This window comes from Dendronephthya gigantea, unplaced genomic scaffold (genome assembly GCF_004324835.1).
Source record: "Dendronephthya gigantea isolate DGI-Jeju-01 unplaced genomic scaffold, DenGig_1.0 000154F, whole genome shotgun sequence".
Classification (NCBI taxonomy): Eukaryota; Metazoa; Cnidaria; class Anthozoa; order Malacalcyonacea; family Nephtheidae; genus Dendronephthya; species Dendronephthya gigantea.
In genome coordinates this window covers 193,892-213,458 of record NW_021163164.1, presented here as the reverse complement: position 1 = coordinate 213,458, position 19,567 = coordinate 193,892, and the positions used below count along the sequence as shown (strand labels likewise).

At 36.0% G+C, this 19,567-nt stretch overlaps 1 protein-coding gene across 1 annotated transcript; it reads right to left on the bottom strand.

Annotated features, from left to right (window-relative positions):
- Window positions 1-1,355: 1,355 nt before the first annotated feature.
- On the bottom strand, window positions 1,356-18,758 carry LOC114537243 (interferon-induced very large GTPase 1-like). The gene is made up of 5 exons (XM_028558379.1): window positions 18,692-18,758; window positions 11,923-12,008; window positions 10,897-11,323; window positions 6,826-6,959; window positions 1,356-6,004 (listed from the first exon to the last, which is right to left on the bottom strand). Exons 3-5 carry the CDS (start codon window positions 11,313-11,315, stop codon window positions 1,356-1,358), a joined length of 5,202 nt encoding a protein of 1,733 aa, XP_028414180.1. The 5' UTR covers window positions 11,316-11,323; window positions 11,923-12,008; window positions 18,692-18,758.
- Window positions 18,759-19,567: the final 809 nt, after the last annotated feature.

Below are 19,567 nucleotides of genomic sequence, written 5' to 3'. Positions count from 1 at the left end.
TTTCTTTTAATTTCTTTTAATTTGTATTCATTTGTTTTCATTTCTTTTCATTTCTTTTCATTTCTTTTCTTTTCATTTCTTTTCATTTCTTTTCATTTTTTTTCATTTCTTTTTATTTCATTTCTTTTCATTTCACCAGGAGTAACAATTCGAATCTTTTGGAACACCAATGTTCTGCAGTTAACTTCTAGTGTCATCACGCGATGCTTTCCATTCCATGTAAAAAGATTGTTAAACGAGTTTCATATGGCCGCCATTAATTAACGATTTGTTTCGTACATTCTCTGGGGTAAGATTCCAGTCATCTTGGTTCTGTAAGCGGTCTTGACAAATTGGCTTTATATATAAATGAATGGGTGAATAATCTGCAAATATTTCGTTCTCGGAATAGCTTCATTGTACGGTTTTTCGAACACGTAGAAAAACACTGTTCATGAAAGGATAAACGAAACCTATCAAACACTGATAATATTTGGTATAACTGAGTTATAGTGTATATGTAGCTTGGCAGTTTGCTAGAAACTCATTTGAAAATAATTTAATGGAAACTTTTCAATTAAAAAAAAACAGACAAAGCAATGTGACCGCAAATTCAACAGACCACAAATGGCGATTAATTTAATCTGATTTTTCAACACATCGCGCTAAACCATGCTCACGAATATTTTTCATTCCCTCTAATTGTGTCATTCTATTTTATGTTGTAAGTGTTTAATTCATAATCGTTTATGACAATAACTCTTATGACAATAAGCAATATTTACTATGTCGAAGACTTATGTACATCTGAAAAATTCAACCTAAAACTTCATAGGAATAAAGTAGAGTATAAGTGTTGCATGCAGGAAAATTCCTGTTCTTTTTAGTCATCGCCGTATGCTTTTTGCAGCAACCCACTTTGAGACCACTAAAGCAGCAACCAACTCTTCTTCAACCACCACTTGACATGTAGTAATGCATGTAAATTTGTTTGCAGCTATTTCTTGTTGTAATATTTTTGTCATTGTTATATAGTAAATGGATTGCTAAAATTTTAATTTTATCGTGTCCTTAAATGAGTTTCAATAAAAAATATTCTGCCTTAATGTAAAAATAAGTTGCAGTTACTGCCAATGTTATGCCTACTGAGTTATACATAAATATTATTATAAGGAAGCAGTTACCAAAGAAAGTCCTGATTTACTTGGCGCGGAGTTACTAGATTCTTTCAGCAAAGTTACTTTTACAGTAATGTAATTTTTAAAGATCTAATTTTTACAGTAAACTAATATCTAAACGCGCAAAAACTCGGCATATATTTGTTTACATGCATAAAGGGTTTGGGACTGGTTCTCTTTCAGAATTTGGCGTTATATTTAAAGGTTGTATTCAAGTTGCAATTGTGCTTTTGCCTCCTTAAACGTAATCCGTTTCCATGCTTTTGGAATATCGGGTTCTTTGGCACGGTGGTGTTCTGCTAATTGCTTCGAGAAGGTTGCCATGAACCACTGAAAATACTTGGATGTCATACTTGATTTATCTTCGGGAATTAACCAAGATCCATAATAATCATTAACTGACTGATATTCTTTGTAATAATGAAGTTTTCCTTGTGTATCAGGGTTTCGAAAAAGACCATTACCAGCAACACTTTCTGTGCAAATTTCAGTAAGTAAAATATTTGTTGTACAGCCTTTGTAACCTTTGTGTATGCTTTCTGGGCGATGAAATTTTGTTGAATGCTTACCAGAATGATTTTCAACGCTAAGATCACACAAAGCTTTGCAGAATGGGCAAAGACTTTGACATCCCATCATTTTGTTAAATAAGACCTCGACCGGTTGTGGATCCCACTTTTGAATAGTTTCACGATCCAACCCGCGATTTATTAACGTTTGTCCAAAATCCTTTATCAATTTTTCAACTTCGGCCTGAAACTCGTCAACATCTTCTAGATCAACTACGATATCTTCTAAAGGCTCGATTACAAATCGCTGAATCCAAGCCGACCCTTTGCTCACAAAACTTGAAATAGCTGCTAAAACTTCATTTTCTATCTCCTTGATCTCCTTTTCATAAATAGATGTTTGATCCTCGAGAAGCAGGCTGTTTTTACAGTCGCTTTCAAATGACTCTTCTAGTTTCGCTCGTAGAAAGTCAACTGGGTTCCTTAGATACTGTACGTACAATGGGAATTTACATTCCTTTCCAAGTTGGATTAGAACATTGGCATGAAATTTACTTTTGCTTCTGTAAATCTCTTTACTCAACATCCGCTCTGCCACCTTTAGACCCATGTTTTTTTGCAGCTCTGATTCAATTGGAGTTTTAAGTGTTTCAACAAACTTATACGCAGCTGTATATTCATCTGTTTTCCTTTCGCGAACATTTTCAACGTATTTTTTTAACTGAGGTCGTAGTTCAGTTTCAAGATGCCTTCGAATGTCTCGTTCTTGAATGAAACGTTTTTCCATTTTTTCGAAAATTTCACATGCATTGGCAAAAACATTTAGCAAGATATCACATTTTAAAGAATTTTGGAATTTCATTGGAGATCTTTCGGTTTCTTCATTTATGGTCGAGATCACCTTAAAGTACATTTCTTTTAGGTCATCACGTGTACATCTTGCTCCTAAGTTTGATTTCTCCTCCGCAAACTGCAGTGCTTTTCTTTTAGCGACCTTCCAGATGGTTTTAGAGTCAGAGTGGCATAGCTCCCATGCCTGGTCCTTCAACGTACCCATTTCGTCGAAGTTACAGATAAGTCGGTCATTATTAATTATTGGAGCAATTTCTTTAAAGTTTGATATCGTTTTTTCTTGTTGGTTTAATTTCTTGCTCATTTCCACTTCTAATAGAGCATCTGTGGTGCAAAGCACTTCCACCATATCCTTATTGATATCGTATCTTTCTTTATATTCTGGAACATCTTCCATCCATCTATTCCATTCTTTTGCAAATTCCTTGTCATCAATATCGGGCTTAGACGATACGAGTTTCTTAGCTTTACCCCTCAAACTACTTTCCCATTCCGCTATGTTTCCTTTGACTTCTTGTGAATCCTGTAACCTATTGAAGGTTAATTGACAATTTTTGAACACCTGTGACTCTTCCTTATCCGCCTGACGCTCAATAGCTTTCATAACCTCCGGTTTCCGCTCTGCAAGATATTCCCTGTCCTCGTTAGTTTTAAAAAATTCATTCATCGACTCTTTGACGTCATCCTTCAATTTTTTCGCTTCGACTTGTATCTTTTCTTCCACTTGTGTCTTTTCCCATTCTTTTATTCGATCTTCTCGCGTTTTACATCCTACCAGAGTTTCCTTGATACCTTTTTCTAGCTTTTTCATTCCTATAACTATTATATTCGCGATCTCATGGGATAGTTTTTCGTCTAATGACTTGCTAGCCCTTATCTCAATTATATTGCGCATCGTAAATGTGAACTCTTCGGTCAGTATTGCTTCCCACAGATTGCAGACCCTTTCGCGAAAGTGTAAAAAAGAAAGTTTTAAAGTTTCTTTTGAACACATCTGTTTCACAATGTTTTCTTTCACCCTCTGAACTGCTCTTCCATATTCAGGATTCACTGGAGCCATTGGTCGGCTTCCCTGCAGAAGACTTGGCATATAAAAAAAGTCTTCATTTACATCAAATGATAAAATATCATCAAGTGTTTGACATTTGTAACTGTTTTTTATAGCTGCAAGCCTTGTGATTTCGTTGAGATCTTTCTTGAGCTTGAAACGTTTTAGGGTCAATATATCACCGGCATCTATGGCTACGACATTTTGATGGAGAAATTTGCAGAACTTCTTCTTTTGGTCGACAACATTCATGTTTAAAAAAGCATAGACTACTATTTGCAAAAATTCATTTATTTCATTGTAATTTTCACCGAATATATTCACTATAACAACATCAGCAACACCGATTGTAAAAGTCGCTAACTTATTGTCATGTTCCCGTGACTCGTGATCAGCGGATTCTGTTAAACCTTCAGTATCAACGACCAAAATATAATCAAACTCTGACTCAGACCTAACCGATCCACTTACAGGTATTAGACTAGCAAAAACGCCACGAGTACATTTACCAGCACTGACTGTGAATTCTAAACCAAACATCGTGTTTAACATTGTTGACTTACCTGAACTTTGAACTCCAACAACCGAAACGACAAATATCTTAGCATTATTCGTCTTATTATCTAGTTTAGTATATACGGCTTTAAACCATTCCAGTGGAATGTAAAAGGAATCACCATCTAGTATCTCAAGAGGTTGTCCTGAGAGCAACATGTCCGCAGCATCACCTGCATAGTCGTATTTACTTTCGTCCAGCTGGTGAAGTTGAGCAAGTTCTCTGATGAAGTGTTCTATACCAAAAGAACATTTGGTTGTTGATTCTTTGAAATTTGACATCTCAGAGGATTGTTTGTCCAACTTCTTTGGCGACACTATTTTCTTTGGAAATTTGGGCAAAACTTCGCGAGAGCTGCTTTGGAATTCAGTCACGGTTTGAATGGACATTATATCCAAATGATGTTTTATCTTATTCATGTTAAAATATCCTCGACTTTCATCCCTCTTTGTAATGTTATTCAGACACTCGACAATTCCTTCATCCATCTGCCGGAAGGATTCTTTTTGAGCCATCTTCTCGTTGTGGATATTTTCATTGATGTCATCGTCATTGCTGCTAGATTTTGGACAATATTTTTTGCGCTCCAATTCGGCTAATTGTGGAATATGTGTTTGCAATTTCAGAAGAGGTTTAGCCTTCTCAATTTCCAATTTCATTAGCCATTCCAATTTAATTTGATAGGAAACATCGTCAAAGCAAATGTCAGCGTCGCGTAGATGTGATCGCAGCTGTACAAGAGGTGATTTTTCCCCCCCATTTATATTTCTCTGCATTTTTTTCCTTATTTCCTGGAGGAATCGTTCTTCATTCCTTTTTCCCGCTTTCGTGATCAAGAGGAACTTTTCACGGGTCAAATTTTCGAAATATGTTTTCGCATTAGTTTGTTGTATTTCCTCGTTAAAAATAAGGATGATTTTTCCTTTAAAACGCATTAAAGCTTCTTGCAAAAAATCTTTCGGGATGGTTTTGTCGGTTTCGTTTGGATAAATAGAAGGTAATAAGATACATAACACGGAGGAAATCTTTAAGAGGACGTCAAGCTGCTTCTTTAAACTTTTGGCATCTCCGCGAAGATTTGCAAAACAAATTTCACTTCGTAATGTTTGTTTCTCACTCCCTCCAGGAAGAAACCAAATTAACTCAACCAAACCATCCACGAATTTTCTTTCAACATGGCCACCTTTCATGTCTTTGTGGAAGAAGTAGTCATGGTAACTGTCTCCGTCACTCATGATTTTGTTAATCAACAATGATTTGGACATGGTAGGTTCGCCAATTCGGATAAAAGAAACCACTGGAAATGGATGTTCTGTCGCAAACACTTGTTTTGTGCTGGTCCCATCTTTCCAGCACTTAGTGATGTTCTCTAACGCTGATAACAGAATTGTGACGGTAGGTGCTTCGGGGTCAGGGAGAAGAAAAGGGACGCTGAGTTGACGCGCAGATAATTTATTGACGAGATAACGTCTCAAAGAATCATCAGAACGTTGAAATAAATCAAGTATTGCATCCATAGGATTGAATCTTCCAAGGTCCTCTTCGTCACTTTCACTTGAATCACAATCATTTGAAATTTGCGGTTTTATTCTTAATTCACTTACTGGGTAATTACCTATCATTAACGATTTAATAATGTAATTAAACATTTCTGGTTTGGATGTTAATTGTTTGTCGCTATATGTGTGGTTATCGATTGCTCGTGCATGTTTTAAACTGTATTTTTGAGTAGGTGTTTGTGCGTTCTCATTCCTTGTGTTTGTTATCTTAACGGTGGCATGAGAGATTGTTGATGCTTCTGAAGATTGGTCAGACTGTTCCATTTCACCTTTCTCCCTTTTTAAGGCTGGAGGTGAATGTTTTGAAAGATCGCCAGGGATCGCTAAGTTCAAGAAACAAATATATAAAACTTAGTTGTTTATGGTTTTGTAAAAAAAGTGTTATATTTTCGATACATCTTGCCAGTGGCATATCCATATTCATGCTCTGCATGATCAATTTCTTTTCAAATTAATTGTCTTTAAACTCTGTTAACATGAATATATGAATATGTGTCCGCCCAATTATCAATAGTCCGATTTTTACTAGGGACGAATGGTCCGCCTGGCAGAGTAAAAGACAAGACAAACTATGAAGACGAACTATGTAGACAAATATATGTCAAACGAAACAGAATCGCGCGTTTATATAGAAAATGCACAGGAAATATTCGGAACGGATGTGCATGGCAAGGAAATTATTTATTGTGTAAAAAGAGTGCACAAGAACCGTTTTATGATGAATTTTCCGTATACTAACAGACGAATGATGCGTCAAGACGAACTAGCCAATTTTGTCTATAAATATAGACGAACTGTGCGGAAAAAATCTATGCGGATATATATTCATCTAAATAGACGAAACATCGTGTTGACGGATGATCGGTCTGCATGTTTGCCCGTGTTTACGCACAGTCGAACTATAGAAGACGAACTTTCTTTCGCATGCCCAAGTTCGTCCAGACGGATGATACGTCTCCAGTATAAACCGGGCAAGTACTTAATACGCCATTGAATCTTGCTTCATGTGCCTGTTAATTACCACTATATATATGCGCCACAATACATTTATGGTCGTGACTCGTGAGTGAAGACTCTGCCAGGCAGTAATTCCGCTAATTCGTTTACATTTAGAGTTGTTAAAAAAATTTGTGTAACACCTTACCTTCCCTTGGTAAGTCGTTTCTCTCTTCACTATTTCCGCCTACATCTGGCGATTTCTTATACGTTTCTGATTCCTTCGAATTTAAATCAGTTGTTATATCTTGTGCATTTCCATTCCCAGTTTTTCCCATTTTGCTGTAAAATACAAACATTATTCCAGTTGGCCGGTAAGCGGTGAGGCTTGTGGGCTCGCGCGGTTCAGTTTTAAGTTCATTATTAATTTAGTTCATTGGCAGTTGTATCATAGCAACAGCTAACGAAATTGATGTATTTCATCGCGTTGGTGAACACATTTAAGCGTCATTTTAAGCTTCTAAAATGCGATGTAAATTAGAAATACATGCATGCAGCAACCCCTCGCTATTTCAAACAAAGTACACAATTTCCTGAGCTAACCTGACCTAAAGTGCTAAACTTATATTATGAAATGACACAAAACTCAAGTCAGTCTTACCGTGTATATTTAATCATTTTACAGTGTATATCATTTTACCGTGTATATTATAGTTTATGTTTCCATCATTCACTGACACAAAAATATTCATAAAGCTAGTGTAAACATTGCCCGTTCAATTTTGCTGCGTTATAAATATACCAGCAGCAATTAAGTAATGGTTTAAATCGAAATTTCAAACGGTTAAAATAGTACAAAATCTTCAGAGACAAAGAAAAAACCTCAAATGTTATTTTATTCTGTAATGCAGTTAACGGCTAAAAGTTTTATACTTTAATATAGTGTGTATTTTTATATCAAAATGGAAATTACACTTTCAAAAACACTTTTTGAAGCTAAAGCAAAGGTGTAATAGCCTTGCAGGTTTATGCGTTTGTATAAAAAGCTGAAAATTATACAAAGCTGAAAATTAAACAAATAAACGGCATACAAAGCTGAAAATTATAATAATACAGCTCATCCTTACCGCTAAACATATTAATACGAAATAAACAAACTAACAAAGTAAACACGTTGCTATATACCCTTTGAAAACACTTATAAGCTTGCAGATTATGAATTATTTCTCTTACACGGCTTTGTTTTGACATGCTTCATATATCTCGTTTCTTCTTGTTTTGTTTTGCACAAAGTTTATGAAACGCTTTTACAAAAAGGTTTACGAAATGACAGTTAAATTGCTGACGTTTTCATTGAAATACAAACTTTCTGTCTTAGCCAATGAGAACGTTTGATGATTACCAGTCGTTACTTGCGCATGCGCATAACTTACAAAACCACCCAGACCACCCAACGTCGACCGTGCATGACATAGAATTTGGACAACTTTGGATTCCGCTATGTTCTCCCGGGTTCCGGGTGTAATTCCTAATCCCCGAACGGAATTAGTAGCCTCGGCGCTCCGCGCCCGCTCGGGGATAAAGCTATAGAGTGTTTACCAGCTCTGACGTGGATATTTGGCGATGCGTGCCAACAACGAGCAGAAATTGGAGCAGTAAGGTACCTAATATGTACGAAGTATATACTTTCTTATAAAATTTCAATCGTAAAAATATTCTTTCTCGGGAACATACTTGGGCAACTAGACTTGTCCTCAAATTTTCAGCGGTGAAAGATCAATAAAATGAATGGTGTTTTGGACGTGGACAAACATGACTTCTCAATTGTAGGTTAAATTGAAGGCGAATTTTAATAATTCCCCACTCGTTTCTTTACTTGCGGCCGAAGAAAGGAATGTAGTCCGGCTTGTTTATTGTATAGCTTTGTAACCACGTCTGTTTGAATTCTTTTTCGTTCTTGAGCACTATAAATACAGCTAAACTACGGAAAATTTAAGCAGCTATCCGGTGGTCGAAAGGTAATGAGCTCGTTCTGTGTGCGAAATATTTTTTTAAACTTTTTCAATGTTGCAATAATGGACCTTTTGCATAATAGACCAACTTACGATCTAGGTAACAATTCAGAAGGAAATCAATCATCATTATCAGTATATTTGCCAAGTTTAGCCGCAAAATGTCAAGTATTACGGAAAATATAGCAATGCAAAGAAGCCAATTTTGTTTTAACTAAATTTAGTATGCTCTTTTCGGAAATTTCCTTTTTGTTGCCTAAATCAAAAGTTGGTCTATTATGCAAAAGGTCCATTGAATCTACAATACCTTCTGGTTAGTTTTAGGGTTTACGGTGTGGGATAGGTTTATTTTTAAATGTTTTTGCCTTTAAGAATTTCCGCAGCCGGTCCCAGACTAGATAAGGTAGACAATCATAGCCGGACTGGATTCCTTTCTTTAGCCGCAGGTCATTTTTTTATGGGACGCCATATTGGATTTCTAAATTAGAGCTAAACCACGCATGCTTGGCATCCATATTGAAATGCCTGTCTGGCCATGCGTTCGTAAACTGACCGCAGACTAGACTCGTCAAGGATTAAGGATAATTTAATTAGGATTAAGGTTAAGGATAATTTCGGGGAACGAAGATTACACTTATGCCGTGTTAATGATATATTATAAGCGGCATACATTAACGAAGCTATTCATTGGCTCTCTAGAATGTAAATTTATATTCTTAGGTTTGAATATGCCCGTCAAGGGTTAATATCGTTTCTGACGATATATATAATATATATGTATATATATATATATATATATATATATATATATATATATATATATTTATATAATTATATTATATATATATATAATATATAATATATATATTAATATATATATATTGAACATGATTTGCTCCAAAACAAATTTGGAGTTGCAACACAGGTAATAATATAGGCAAAAATGTTCTCCGTGTTTACTATACTTACCCTTGACGGGCATATTCAAACCTAAGAATGTAAATTTGTCCCTTTCCCTCACCAGCTCACTCGTTAAGAGTGCCTAGGCCTTGGGACCCTAGGAGGCGGTTTAAAAGGAGAAAGGAACACACACACAGCCCAAGCCATACGTCCATCCAAAGCGTTCATCGGCTTGAATGTGAGAGATCGATTTTACGTATTTATCAGTGAGAATGTACATTCTTAACATATCAAATGTCCAAGTGCCACACAACTCATCTCATCGTCGTCATGAACATTCTTACAATGCAGGAAATAAGTATAGTTAAAAATACGTAATATAGTTAATATAGTATAGTATTGTTAATATAGTTAATATATAGTTAGTATAGTTAATATAGTATAGTTAATATAGTTAATATATAGTTAGTATAGTTAATATAGTATAGTTAATATATATTAATATAGTTAATATAGTTAAAAAGCCGATGAACGCTTTGGATGGACGTATGGCTTGGGCTGTGTGTGTGTTCCTTTCTCCTTTTAAACCGCCTCCTAGGGTCCCAAGGCCTAGGCACTCTTAACGAGTGAGCTGGTGAGGGAAAGGGACAAATTTACATTCTTAGGTTTGAATATGCCCGTTGAAGGGTGAGTATAGTAAACACGGAGAACATTTTTGCCTATATATATATATATATATATATAATATATAATAATATAATATATAATTTAATAATATATATATATATATATTATATATAATAATATATAATATAATATATATATAATATATATATATATATATATATATATATTAATATATATATCGTGTTCTGCAATGTACGTCACTTCCGGTGAAAAAGCGCAACACCTCACGGTCAAACGACGATATATGATACGACGAGGTCGCGTCTTTATTTAAGTCGCGTCTTAAATAGGTCGCGACTTATTTTTCCTCGTATAAATGGCCCTAATGAACCTTTAAGTTTTTAAATAACAAATACGGCGGAGCTACGATAAAAATATTGACAAACTTTATCCTATATGCTTATATCAAACAATTTAAATGAGTTATCGTTTCTATTATATGATGGATGTAATTGAAATTTTCAAAGCGGTCTTAGGAAAGGTGGAATATGTATTTTAGTATAATAGAGCGTAAGAGTGTATTTATAATGCAAAAGGTCCATTACTTTAAATAAATACTACTACTTAGTTTTGAATCTGGGACCCTGAGTTCCGTGTCAATTAAAGAAGAGGCTATTGAAGATGCACAATAACATCACAAATAAATCAAATTCGCAATCATGTTTAGAAATCGCTATTACCTTTTAATGGCTGCTGCTCTTTCTTCTACTTCTTCGATATTCTCAATTTTTACCTCCAATCCCTCAATTTCCAAACCAAAACTTGTAAGTTCTTTGTTCAGGCGTTCTTTCATTCTTCCGGATTTAAAATCTTCTAAAACCTCGAGAAATCTTTTATCCGTGACGCAATCCAGGGAGACGCGAAGACTTCCTGGTCGTATATCGCGAACTCTCTGATCTTCTCTTTCGCCACCAAGGCCTCTTTTAATAGCATGCTCCAATTCCTGTCCACGTGATTTATACTTGTAAAACGCATATATTCCACTCAGTGCGACTGAGACTACAGCCGCTGCTCCTATGAATTCCCTAGCAGTAGCTTTGTCCGCGAAAATGGAAATCTTGAAAGAACCGCCATGAATTGTTGCACAGATACCTGCCATGCCAAAATCTGAAATTATCAAAACAAAACAGAAATTGAAAGCTGACTATCAAAACCTTCCAAAGCTTCCCAAACATTTTGCCATAAATCTGGTAGTGTTGTTGGAAAATCTTTCCATATCGTATGCTACACCCACCCTTAGATGTTCCTTTCTAGGCAAACGTTTCTCAATCGTCTATAGAAACAACATACTGAATTCTCACTGTCAGTCAACGCTGTAACATTTATACGGTAGCTACATAAACACTAAAGACATCAAGAAAAGACACAGGGACCATTCATATTTATAGCTCTACTTGTACTTGTAGATTATGCTTTGAGTAATATCAGCAGTAGCGTAGCCAGCCTGTCGATTTGTCCCGCTATGTTAATATTTTAATGCTCACGGACTGTGAAAACAATAGATTTCTAAAGACATGAATAATTATAATGACTTGAAATTTACATAGCGGGACAAAATCGTCAGGCTGGCTACGCCACTGAATATCAGGCAGAATGACGCGAAATACTATAGTAATCACTAATCAGATGTTAAACAAAAAAGTCTTGATAATCTACGAAATCAAGCAATGCAACAAATTAAAAACTGAAATATGTAATATACCTACTCGAATGACATCCAATATTGAGGTGAAATTATTTCAATAATATTGTTTGTTGATGATGCAAGTATTCTTTCTTTAGTCATTCTCTTCTGGAAATTAAAAAAATAATTAAAGGTATAGAGTTTAAATCACAGATAAGCTATCAAATGCTATATAAGGGGATATTAATTTTACATAATCTATTAACTACTAAGTGTTATAAAACAAATCTCTTCAAAGTTTTTTTATTGTAACGTCTAGCCTATTACCAAAATTTTTCCTAATAATATGTGCCTGCTAAAAACGTCTACTATTCCATTGCAAATAATGTCGGTGCATAAACATTCGAAGAATAACATTTAACGTTTAGTCCTTGAAGACTGGGAATCATCTACTTGCATGTATTTCTGGTTTAAGCCCGCCGCACACGAGAGCTATCAGCTGAGGTAACGACCTCGCGAGGCAGTTAGCTCAGCCCGAAAACCATCCGCACACGTCAGAAACTTGCCTCTCGAGGCGAATTCCTCACGAAAAACTATCCGCACACGAGAGTAACTTGCTGAGCTAACAGCCACGCGTGGTCTTTACCTCAGCAAATAGGGAACTTAACTGAGCAAGTGACGTTCTTCGAGCCAACGGCAACGTCACTGGAAACTGCTATGCCGTTCCCCGCGAATTTCAAAGCATTTAAGCAAACTGCAGCGACGGGAGATGTCTTCGTTTCGAGAAACTAGAGAGTTTTGTTTAGTACTGTTTGAAGAAAGTATTCTGATGGAAGAAGAATTTATTTTAATGCACTTAGCGTACGATTCAAGGAATCCAGAGTTTCCAAACAGCAATTATTTGCCTTTTTGTCTGGATGACACTGAACGAAGCTGAATGTTTAGCAGAATTTAGAATACAAAAGCGCAACCATGTATTTCTTCAGAAAACACTGTAATTAAATGCCCACAAAGAACAACCTGTTCTGGACTTAAAGGACTGTGTATGCTCTTGAACCGCCTCGCATATCCATGTCGATACTCCGATATGATTTAACGCTTTGGCCAATCGGTTCCGGAGATGTGCATGATATCAAATTTATTTACTGATTTTATATACGATAATCACGGACATAGAGTAATTCAATGGAACCCACAGTGACGTTCTAAATCCAGGCTTAGTTGCCATGCATTTGTAGCCAAATTTTATAGCTTGTTTGCGCCGTTTTAGAGACATCGCGGAAAAATAGCCCATTACAGGTTGGCGCCGAGTCGCGACGGCAACAACTAAACTCAAAAAATATTTACCGGAAGTGAAACTGACTCCCGGTAGCCGTCGCTGCGTTCAAAAACGTCAGTGCTTAAGTTCCCTAATAGCTCACGTGTGCGGCGGGCTTTAATGGTATGTAAGTGACAAAAAATTGAATGAGTTAATCGTACATTTACACAGTCAATTTTAGTTGTCTGATAAGACAATAACAACAAGTCCAGCCCATAAACATTGCACCCATTAATTAACCTAGAACATAAGGTTTGTTCCCTTTTGTAGTTAAAATGCATTCTAAGCTCTGTGAATAAAAAAAACCCAGTTTTATCAAATCGTTTTTCTAGCACACGCGCGCCACGTTGAATTAGTTCAATCGCATTAATTAACCACGTCTTGTTTATTGTACACATGGGCATTGTCAAATTCCAGCCATAAGTTGGCGGCTAATTTGACCTTCAAAGTGTCAGGTTTTTTTCACTCACCCTGTATTGACTATATAGAGAAGACTGGACATTCGAGGCATTATAGAATATTTAGTCTATATAATATGGTTTACTCGTTACAACGAATGTATAAGTGCGCTAGTGCGCTAACCCTGGGTTAAATTTTAATCCACTGTTTTAGTTTAAGTGCTTCTGAACGTTCGTTCGTTAATTAAAAGCTCTACAAAATATGGCTTTGACGACAAAATATGGCTTTGTCCATGACGTCATTCAGGAACAGACACATGTATTTACAATTATTTGACGTGATAGTGTTTTGCTGTTGTTCTCATCATTCGTCTGTTAGTATAAATACACGGAGTGGAGAGAACTACCAAAAAATTGATCATAAACGGCTCTTGTGGACTCTTTTTATCACATAAACAATTTCCCAATTCCCGTGCAGTTTCTAATCGCGCGATTTTGTTTCGTTTGACATATTCGTCGAGAATCTTCGAAAATACGACTATACGAGTTTTATATACAGGGTGTCCCAAAAAAATGTCCCCCTATACAAATTACTCATCTTTTGTTGAACGCGCGGTATTATACCTCTGGGAAATTAAAATAGTTTCTAAACCGAACAGCAACACAAAAATTTGAAATTACAAATTGATTACTAATTCCAGTAAGAATGCCTTAAAATGGTTCAATTGACATCACAGCAGCGAGTATTTATCGTAACAAATTACACGTTAACCCAAAGCGTAACCGAAGTGCAAAAGTCGAATTTCCCACTCGGAATCCTCCTTGTAAAAAGACAATTAGGAGAAACGTTCGTACGTAAGTATCAAAACACGGAAACAAGCTTAAACCGCAACAAGGGATATTCGGGCAGGCGAAAGACTGGTCGAAGTGAAGCGAACGTTGCAGCTGTGAGAGCTTTGCTAGCGGAAACCCCACGAGGTGTTAGCTCTCGTCGTAATCCTGTTGAAGTTTCAAAATCAACCTTTAACAGGATTACAAGATTAGATTTACGATGGCATCCTTACAGAATGCACGTACGGCATGAGCTATTGCCAGACGACTTGCCACGTCGACTACGCTATGCGCAATGGTTTAATGAACGCTGTCGAAACCAAAACTTTTTGCAGAGCATCATTATTGGAGACGAAGCAGGATTTGCATTGAATGGAGAAGTTAACTCCCACAACGTGCGCGAATATGCACCGAGGGGACAACCACCGGCATTTAACTTCGAACGCAGGAATTCCCGTGTAAAGCTTACTATCTGGGCGGTAATGGCGTGATTTTAGGCCCTTACTTTTTTGACCAAAATGTGGACGGCCTCGCATATCTTCAGATGCTCAATGAATTTGCTTTTCCTCAACTTGCCATTCATTTCAACAATCAACATTGGGAAGGAATGTTTCGAGGGCTCTGGTGGGCGCAGGACGGCGCTCCAGCACATCGTCTGGTTGCAGTTCGAGATCGCCTCAATGAAGTTTTCGGGCAGAATCGTGTGATAGCGCTGCAACATAATGTGGAATGGCCCCCTCGCTCGCCAGATTTAATCCCATGTGATTTTTTTATGTGGGGATATCTTAAGAATAAAGTGTTTGCCACTCCACCCCAGAACATCGATGAGCTACGACAGAGAATAATCGAGGAATTTAATGTTTTACGGCAGCAGCCTGAAATGATTCGTAATGCAGTACGCCACATGCACAAACGGACAATTATTTGTGTCGAACGAAATGGGGGACACATTGAAGGGCATGGCCCATAGCTTTTTCTAAAGGCTAAATCAGTTAATTCATGTAAAAAAGCAGAAAACCATTCATTTGTAAAATCGTTTTGCTTGCTTCCATCATCGCGATTAATTACTTTGACGAATAAATTTGCACCGTTTATGTACAATTCAATTCAATTCCCATAGGTACAATAACGCTCAAGAATGATTTTTATAGGGGGACATTTTTTTGGGACACCCTGTACTTGTGTTTTGCTTTGCGCTTTGGGGCATTCAACCATTCAAATACAGGTATTTATTGATAGGTATATACAAGGCTCTACGCAGTTTTGTTCTGAAATTTATAAGCAATTAAGATGTGGACATTGAGAAAGATCTTGGAGACATTAACTACAATAACTATTAAATACCGATGTGTTTAGACGGTCTATTTGTTATATTGAGCATCTATACCGTACATGGAGTATGATCGTGTGTCGTGGGTGAAATGTCGTGCGTCGTGGGTAAAGCCATCAGCAAAAAATAGTTTTAAGTTCAGTGGGGTAAAAATATTTTGTTATTGTTATCAAGAACACTTCCCTGCTAAATTTTTCGTTTCATTTCATATTTTATATATATATATATAACTGCATGACAGTATGGCGATAGAATGGGTTGACATGCAACAATGTGATTCTCTGCCCGCACATTCTATACGTCTTTGCACGCAATTTACTACAAAGGTTCGCATACTGATGTTGGAAACTCTATTATCCCGAATGGATACACTTATCATGTAATTCTTCATCCGTTTCACTGAAGTCCCAAATTATAGCCGATCTCATTGCGAATACCGCTTCTTTATACAATAAGCACGCAACAATTCTCTTCTATTCAATTCTCTACGATTTTGTAAATCAAAAAGAAATCCACATTTCTAGAGGTAATCGCGTCGTGTTTTATTAAAACGTTAGGTCCGCAATTAACCATGCACATACTAAGCAAAGAGACAGGTGCATGCTTCGTCAACAATTGTGGATATATGAGCATATCGAAATATATTAGGAAATAGGAATAAGCGCTTGGTCTGATTAAAGGTTTCTCAAGAATTTTTAGTCACCTTACAGTCAGCATCTCAAACAGCCTAATTGATCGCCTATGCAAAATACCCATATATACTATATTACTGCTACAGTATTGGGTGTGAATAAAAACGGCAACACTGTACCGTGCATGTTTTGTGACAGTATATACATAATGATGTACGTGGACATATAACAAATGAATAGTATTTACTTACGTACTTGGCATTCCACCATGCGATGAAACTACCAAAATACAGCAATTAATTAACCCATCAATTTTAATCCCGCGTGTATAGCAAATATCAAAATAAATAGAAATCGTTCTATAAGGTATATATCACACACAGGGTTTACACAGCAAAATCTTGTCGAGAATGATATAGTTATATGCTATTATTATTCTTGCGTATTGTTAGCTTTAAACGAATGAAAATTTGAATGATTTTCAAAAGAAATCAATCATCCATTACTTCGCAATATAGTTTGTCAGTTTCCTGCAGAGCGAGACGTGTACAAAATAATAATACTTGGTGGAAATCGAAAGCTATATAAATTGGCATAGTCCGGCCTAAACTATGCATGCATACAGAGGTAAAGGGTGGTGGTATTCATATGACATAATTCCTTGTATTTCACATGTCGTAATTTGTTGTAATTCGGTTTTCATATGTCGGATTTCGCATAAAAACAAATTAGCTACAACGTGTGAATTACTGCGATTGTGAACGACATCTCCAGATTTTTGTATAATTTCTTTTAGTTTTAATAGGTTGTTTTAGGACTGTAGGGAGAAAATGGCTATAGAAAACTGATTGCATCGAGGGTTGATTTTCGAAATAAACAAATGCCGCATGATATAAAAAAAATGAATCATAAATTGGCATATTTTATAAATGATGGATACATGAGTAACGGCTGGTTTTTCTTATGACAACATTACGACTGACACTCCAATTCATGCCCAATTATAAAATACTTATTTATGCTGTTGGAAATCGTACAAAACAGATACTTGTGTACTGTGAACACCAAAAGTGTAGTATATTGTTTACAAAGTACATATTTGTTACTACGAAGCCCAGTCATTCGATACAGTACCGAATTAATTTTTGCGGTGTGCAGTATTTTTTATGACAGAGATCAGTAAAAAGTAGCGAATGGTGTTTTTAGAAATAATGTAATTTGAAATTTTGAAACAATTCAGATGTTTATATTGACCAGAAAAGACTGGACGTTCGAGGCATATTATAGAATATTTAGATGGTCTACTCGGTAGACATGCAACGAATGTATAAAGCACTAGACCAGGAATACACTGTACTCCGCTACATATTTCGCCTACGTTAATAAGTATATATTAGTTTGAACCTTATCACGAACGATTTAGATTCATATAAATAGAACCATCGCAGCTGCGGTTTATTTACATTACTATATATATTACAAGTATTTTGGCCATGACGACATCATACGTGTAGTTACACATATTTCAGGAACAGACACATGTATTATACCCCTGAACTGACTGATATTTGGTATTTGTCGAGAATCTTTGCCGGAGAATCTACGAATTTTATAAACTGTGTTTGCTTTACGCTTACGGGCATGCATTCAGCCAAATACAGGTATAATTTGAGGCAATATTCATTATATAAAAAGTTTAAATATATATGTTCATATTCTGCATACAATGCAGTGATACTGGACCGAGATTATTAATTTATTTTGACGATATTTATTATAAGGGTCTATATACAGGCAAGGTCAAGGCTCTAGGCAGTTTTGCATACTCTGAAATTTGTAACCAATTCAGATGTGAACGTTGAGAAAGGTCTTGGAGTCTAATAGCGAATTAAATGCTGATGTAGCTATTTAGACAGCTTATTTGTTATTAATATTGAGCGTCTACCCTGGAGTTGGACTAATGATTGTGTGTCGCGGGTGAAATGTCGTGTGTCATGGGTAAAACGTGAGCATAAAAAAAAATTAAGTTCAGTCGTCGGTCAAAAATATTTTGTGATTTTATATATTTTGTTATAGGAAAGATGCTCGGTTTGGATTCCGGAACACCTATTTATTATTACACACACATTGATCTACTTCTGTATCACCTTACAGTCAATATCTCATTACCTTCAGTATCTCAAACGGACTAATCGCCTATGAAAAATACCCATATATACTTATTGTTACCTCTACAGTATTGATCTGAATAAAAACGGCAACACTGTACTGTATTTTGTGACTATATTATACATAATGATGTGGACATATAATAAGTGCATGAACAGTATTTACCTACGTACTTCGCATTTCACCATACGATGATACCACAGGCAATCAGTTAATTAAACGATCAAATTTGATCCCGTGTAGCAAATATGAAAATTAATAGGAATCGTTTTATAAGGTATATATCACACACATGCGGGGTCTACACAGCAAAATCTTGTCGAGAATGATATAGTTAGCCTATATGCTATTATTATTGCTGTGTAAAACGAATGAAAATTTGAATGATTTTCAAAAGAAATGAATCATCCATGACTTCGCAATAGTAGAGAAATGAAAGCAGTTCTGTCAACCAATAATATGTCAGTTTCCTGCAGAGCGAGACGTGTACAAAATAATAATACTTGGTGGAAAATCGAAATCTATATAAATTGGCATAGTCCTGCCTAAACTATGCATGCATACAGAGGTAAAGGGTGGTGGTATTCATATGACATAATTCCTTGCATTTCACATGTCGTAATTTGTTGTAATTCGATTTTCATGTGTCGGATTTCGCATAAAAACAAATTAGCTACAACGTATGAATTACTGCGATTGCGAACGACATCTCCAGATTTTTGTATAATTTCTTTTAGTTTTAATAGGTTGTTTTAGGACTGTAGGGAGAAAATGGCTATAGAAAACTGATTGCATCGAGGGTTGATTTTCGAAATAAACAAATGCCGCATGATATAAAAAAAATGAATCATAAATTGGCATATTTTATAAATGATGGATACATGAGTAAGGGCTGGTTTTTCTTATGACAACATTACGACTGACACTCCAATTCATGCCCAATTATAAAATATTTATTTATGCTGTTGGAAATCGTACAAAACAGATACTTGTGTACTGTGAACACCAAAAGTGTAGTATATTGTTTACCCAGTACATATTTGTTACTA

Coding starts and splice junctions, on each gene's coding strand:
- LOC114537243 (XM_028558379.1), bottom strand. CDS start 11,315: ATGGCAGGTATCTGTGCAACAATTCATGGCGGTTCTTTCAAGATTTCC. Junction 6,960..10,896: donor AGAGCAGCAGCCATTAAAAG/GTAATAGCGATT, acceptor TGTATTTTACAG/CAAAATGGGAAAAACTGGGA. Junction 6,005..6,825: donor AAACGACTTACCAAGGGAAG/GTAAGGTGTTAC, acceptor TCTTGAACTTAG/CGATCCCTGGCGATCTTTCA.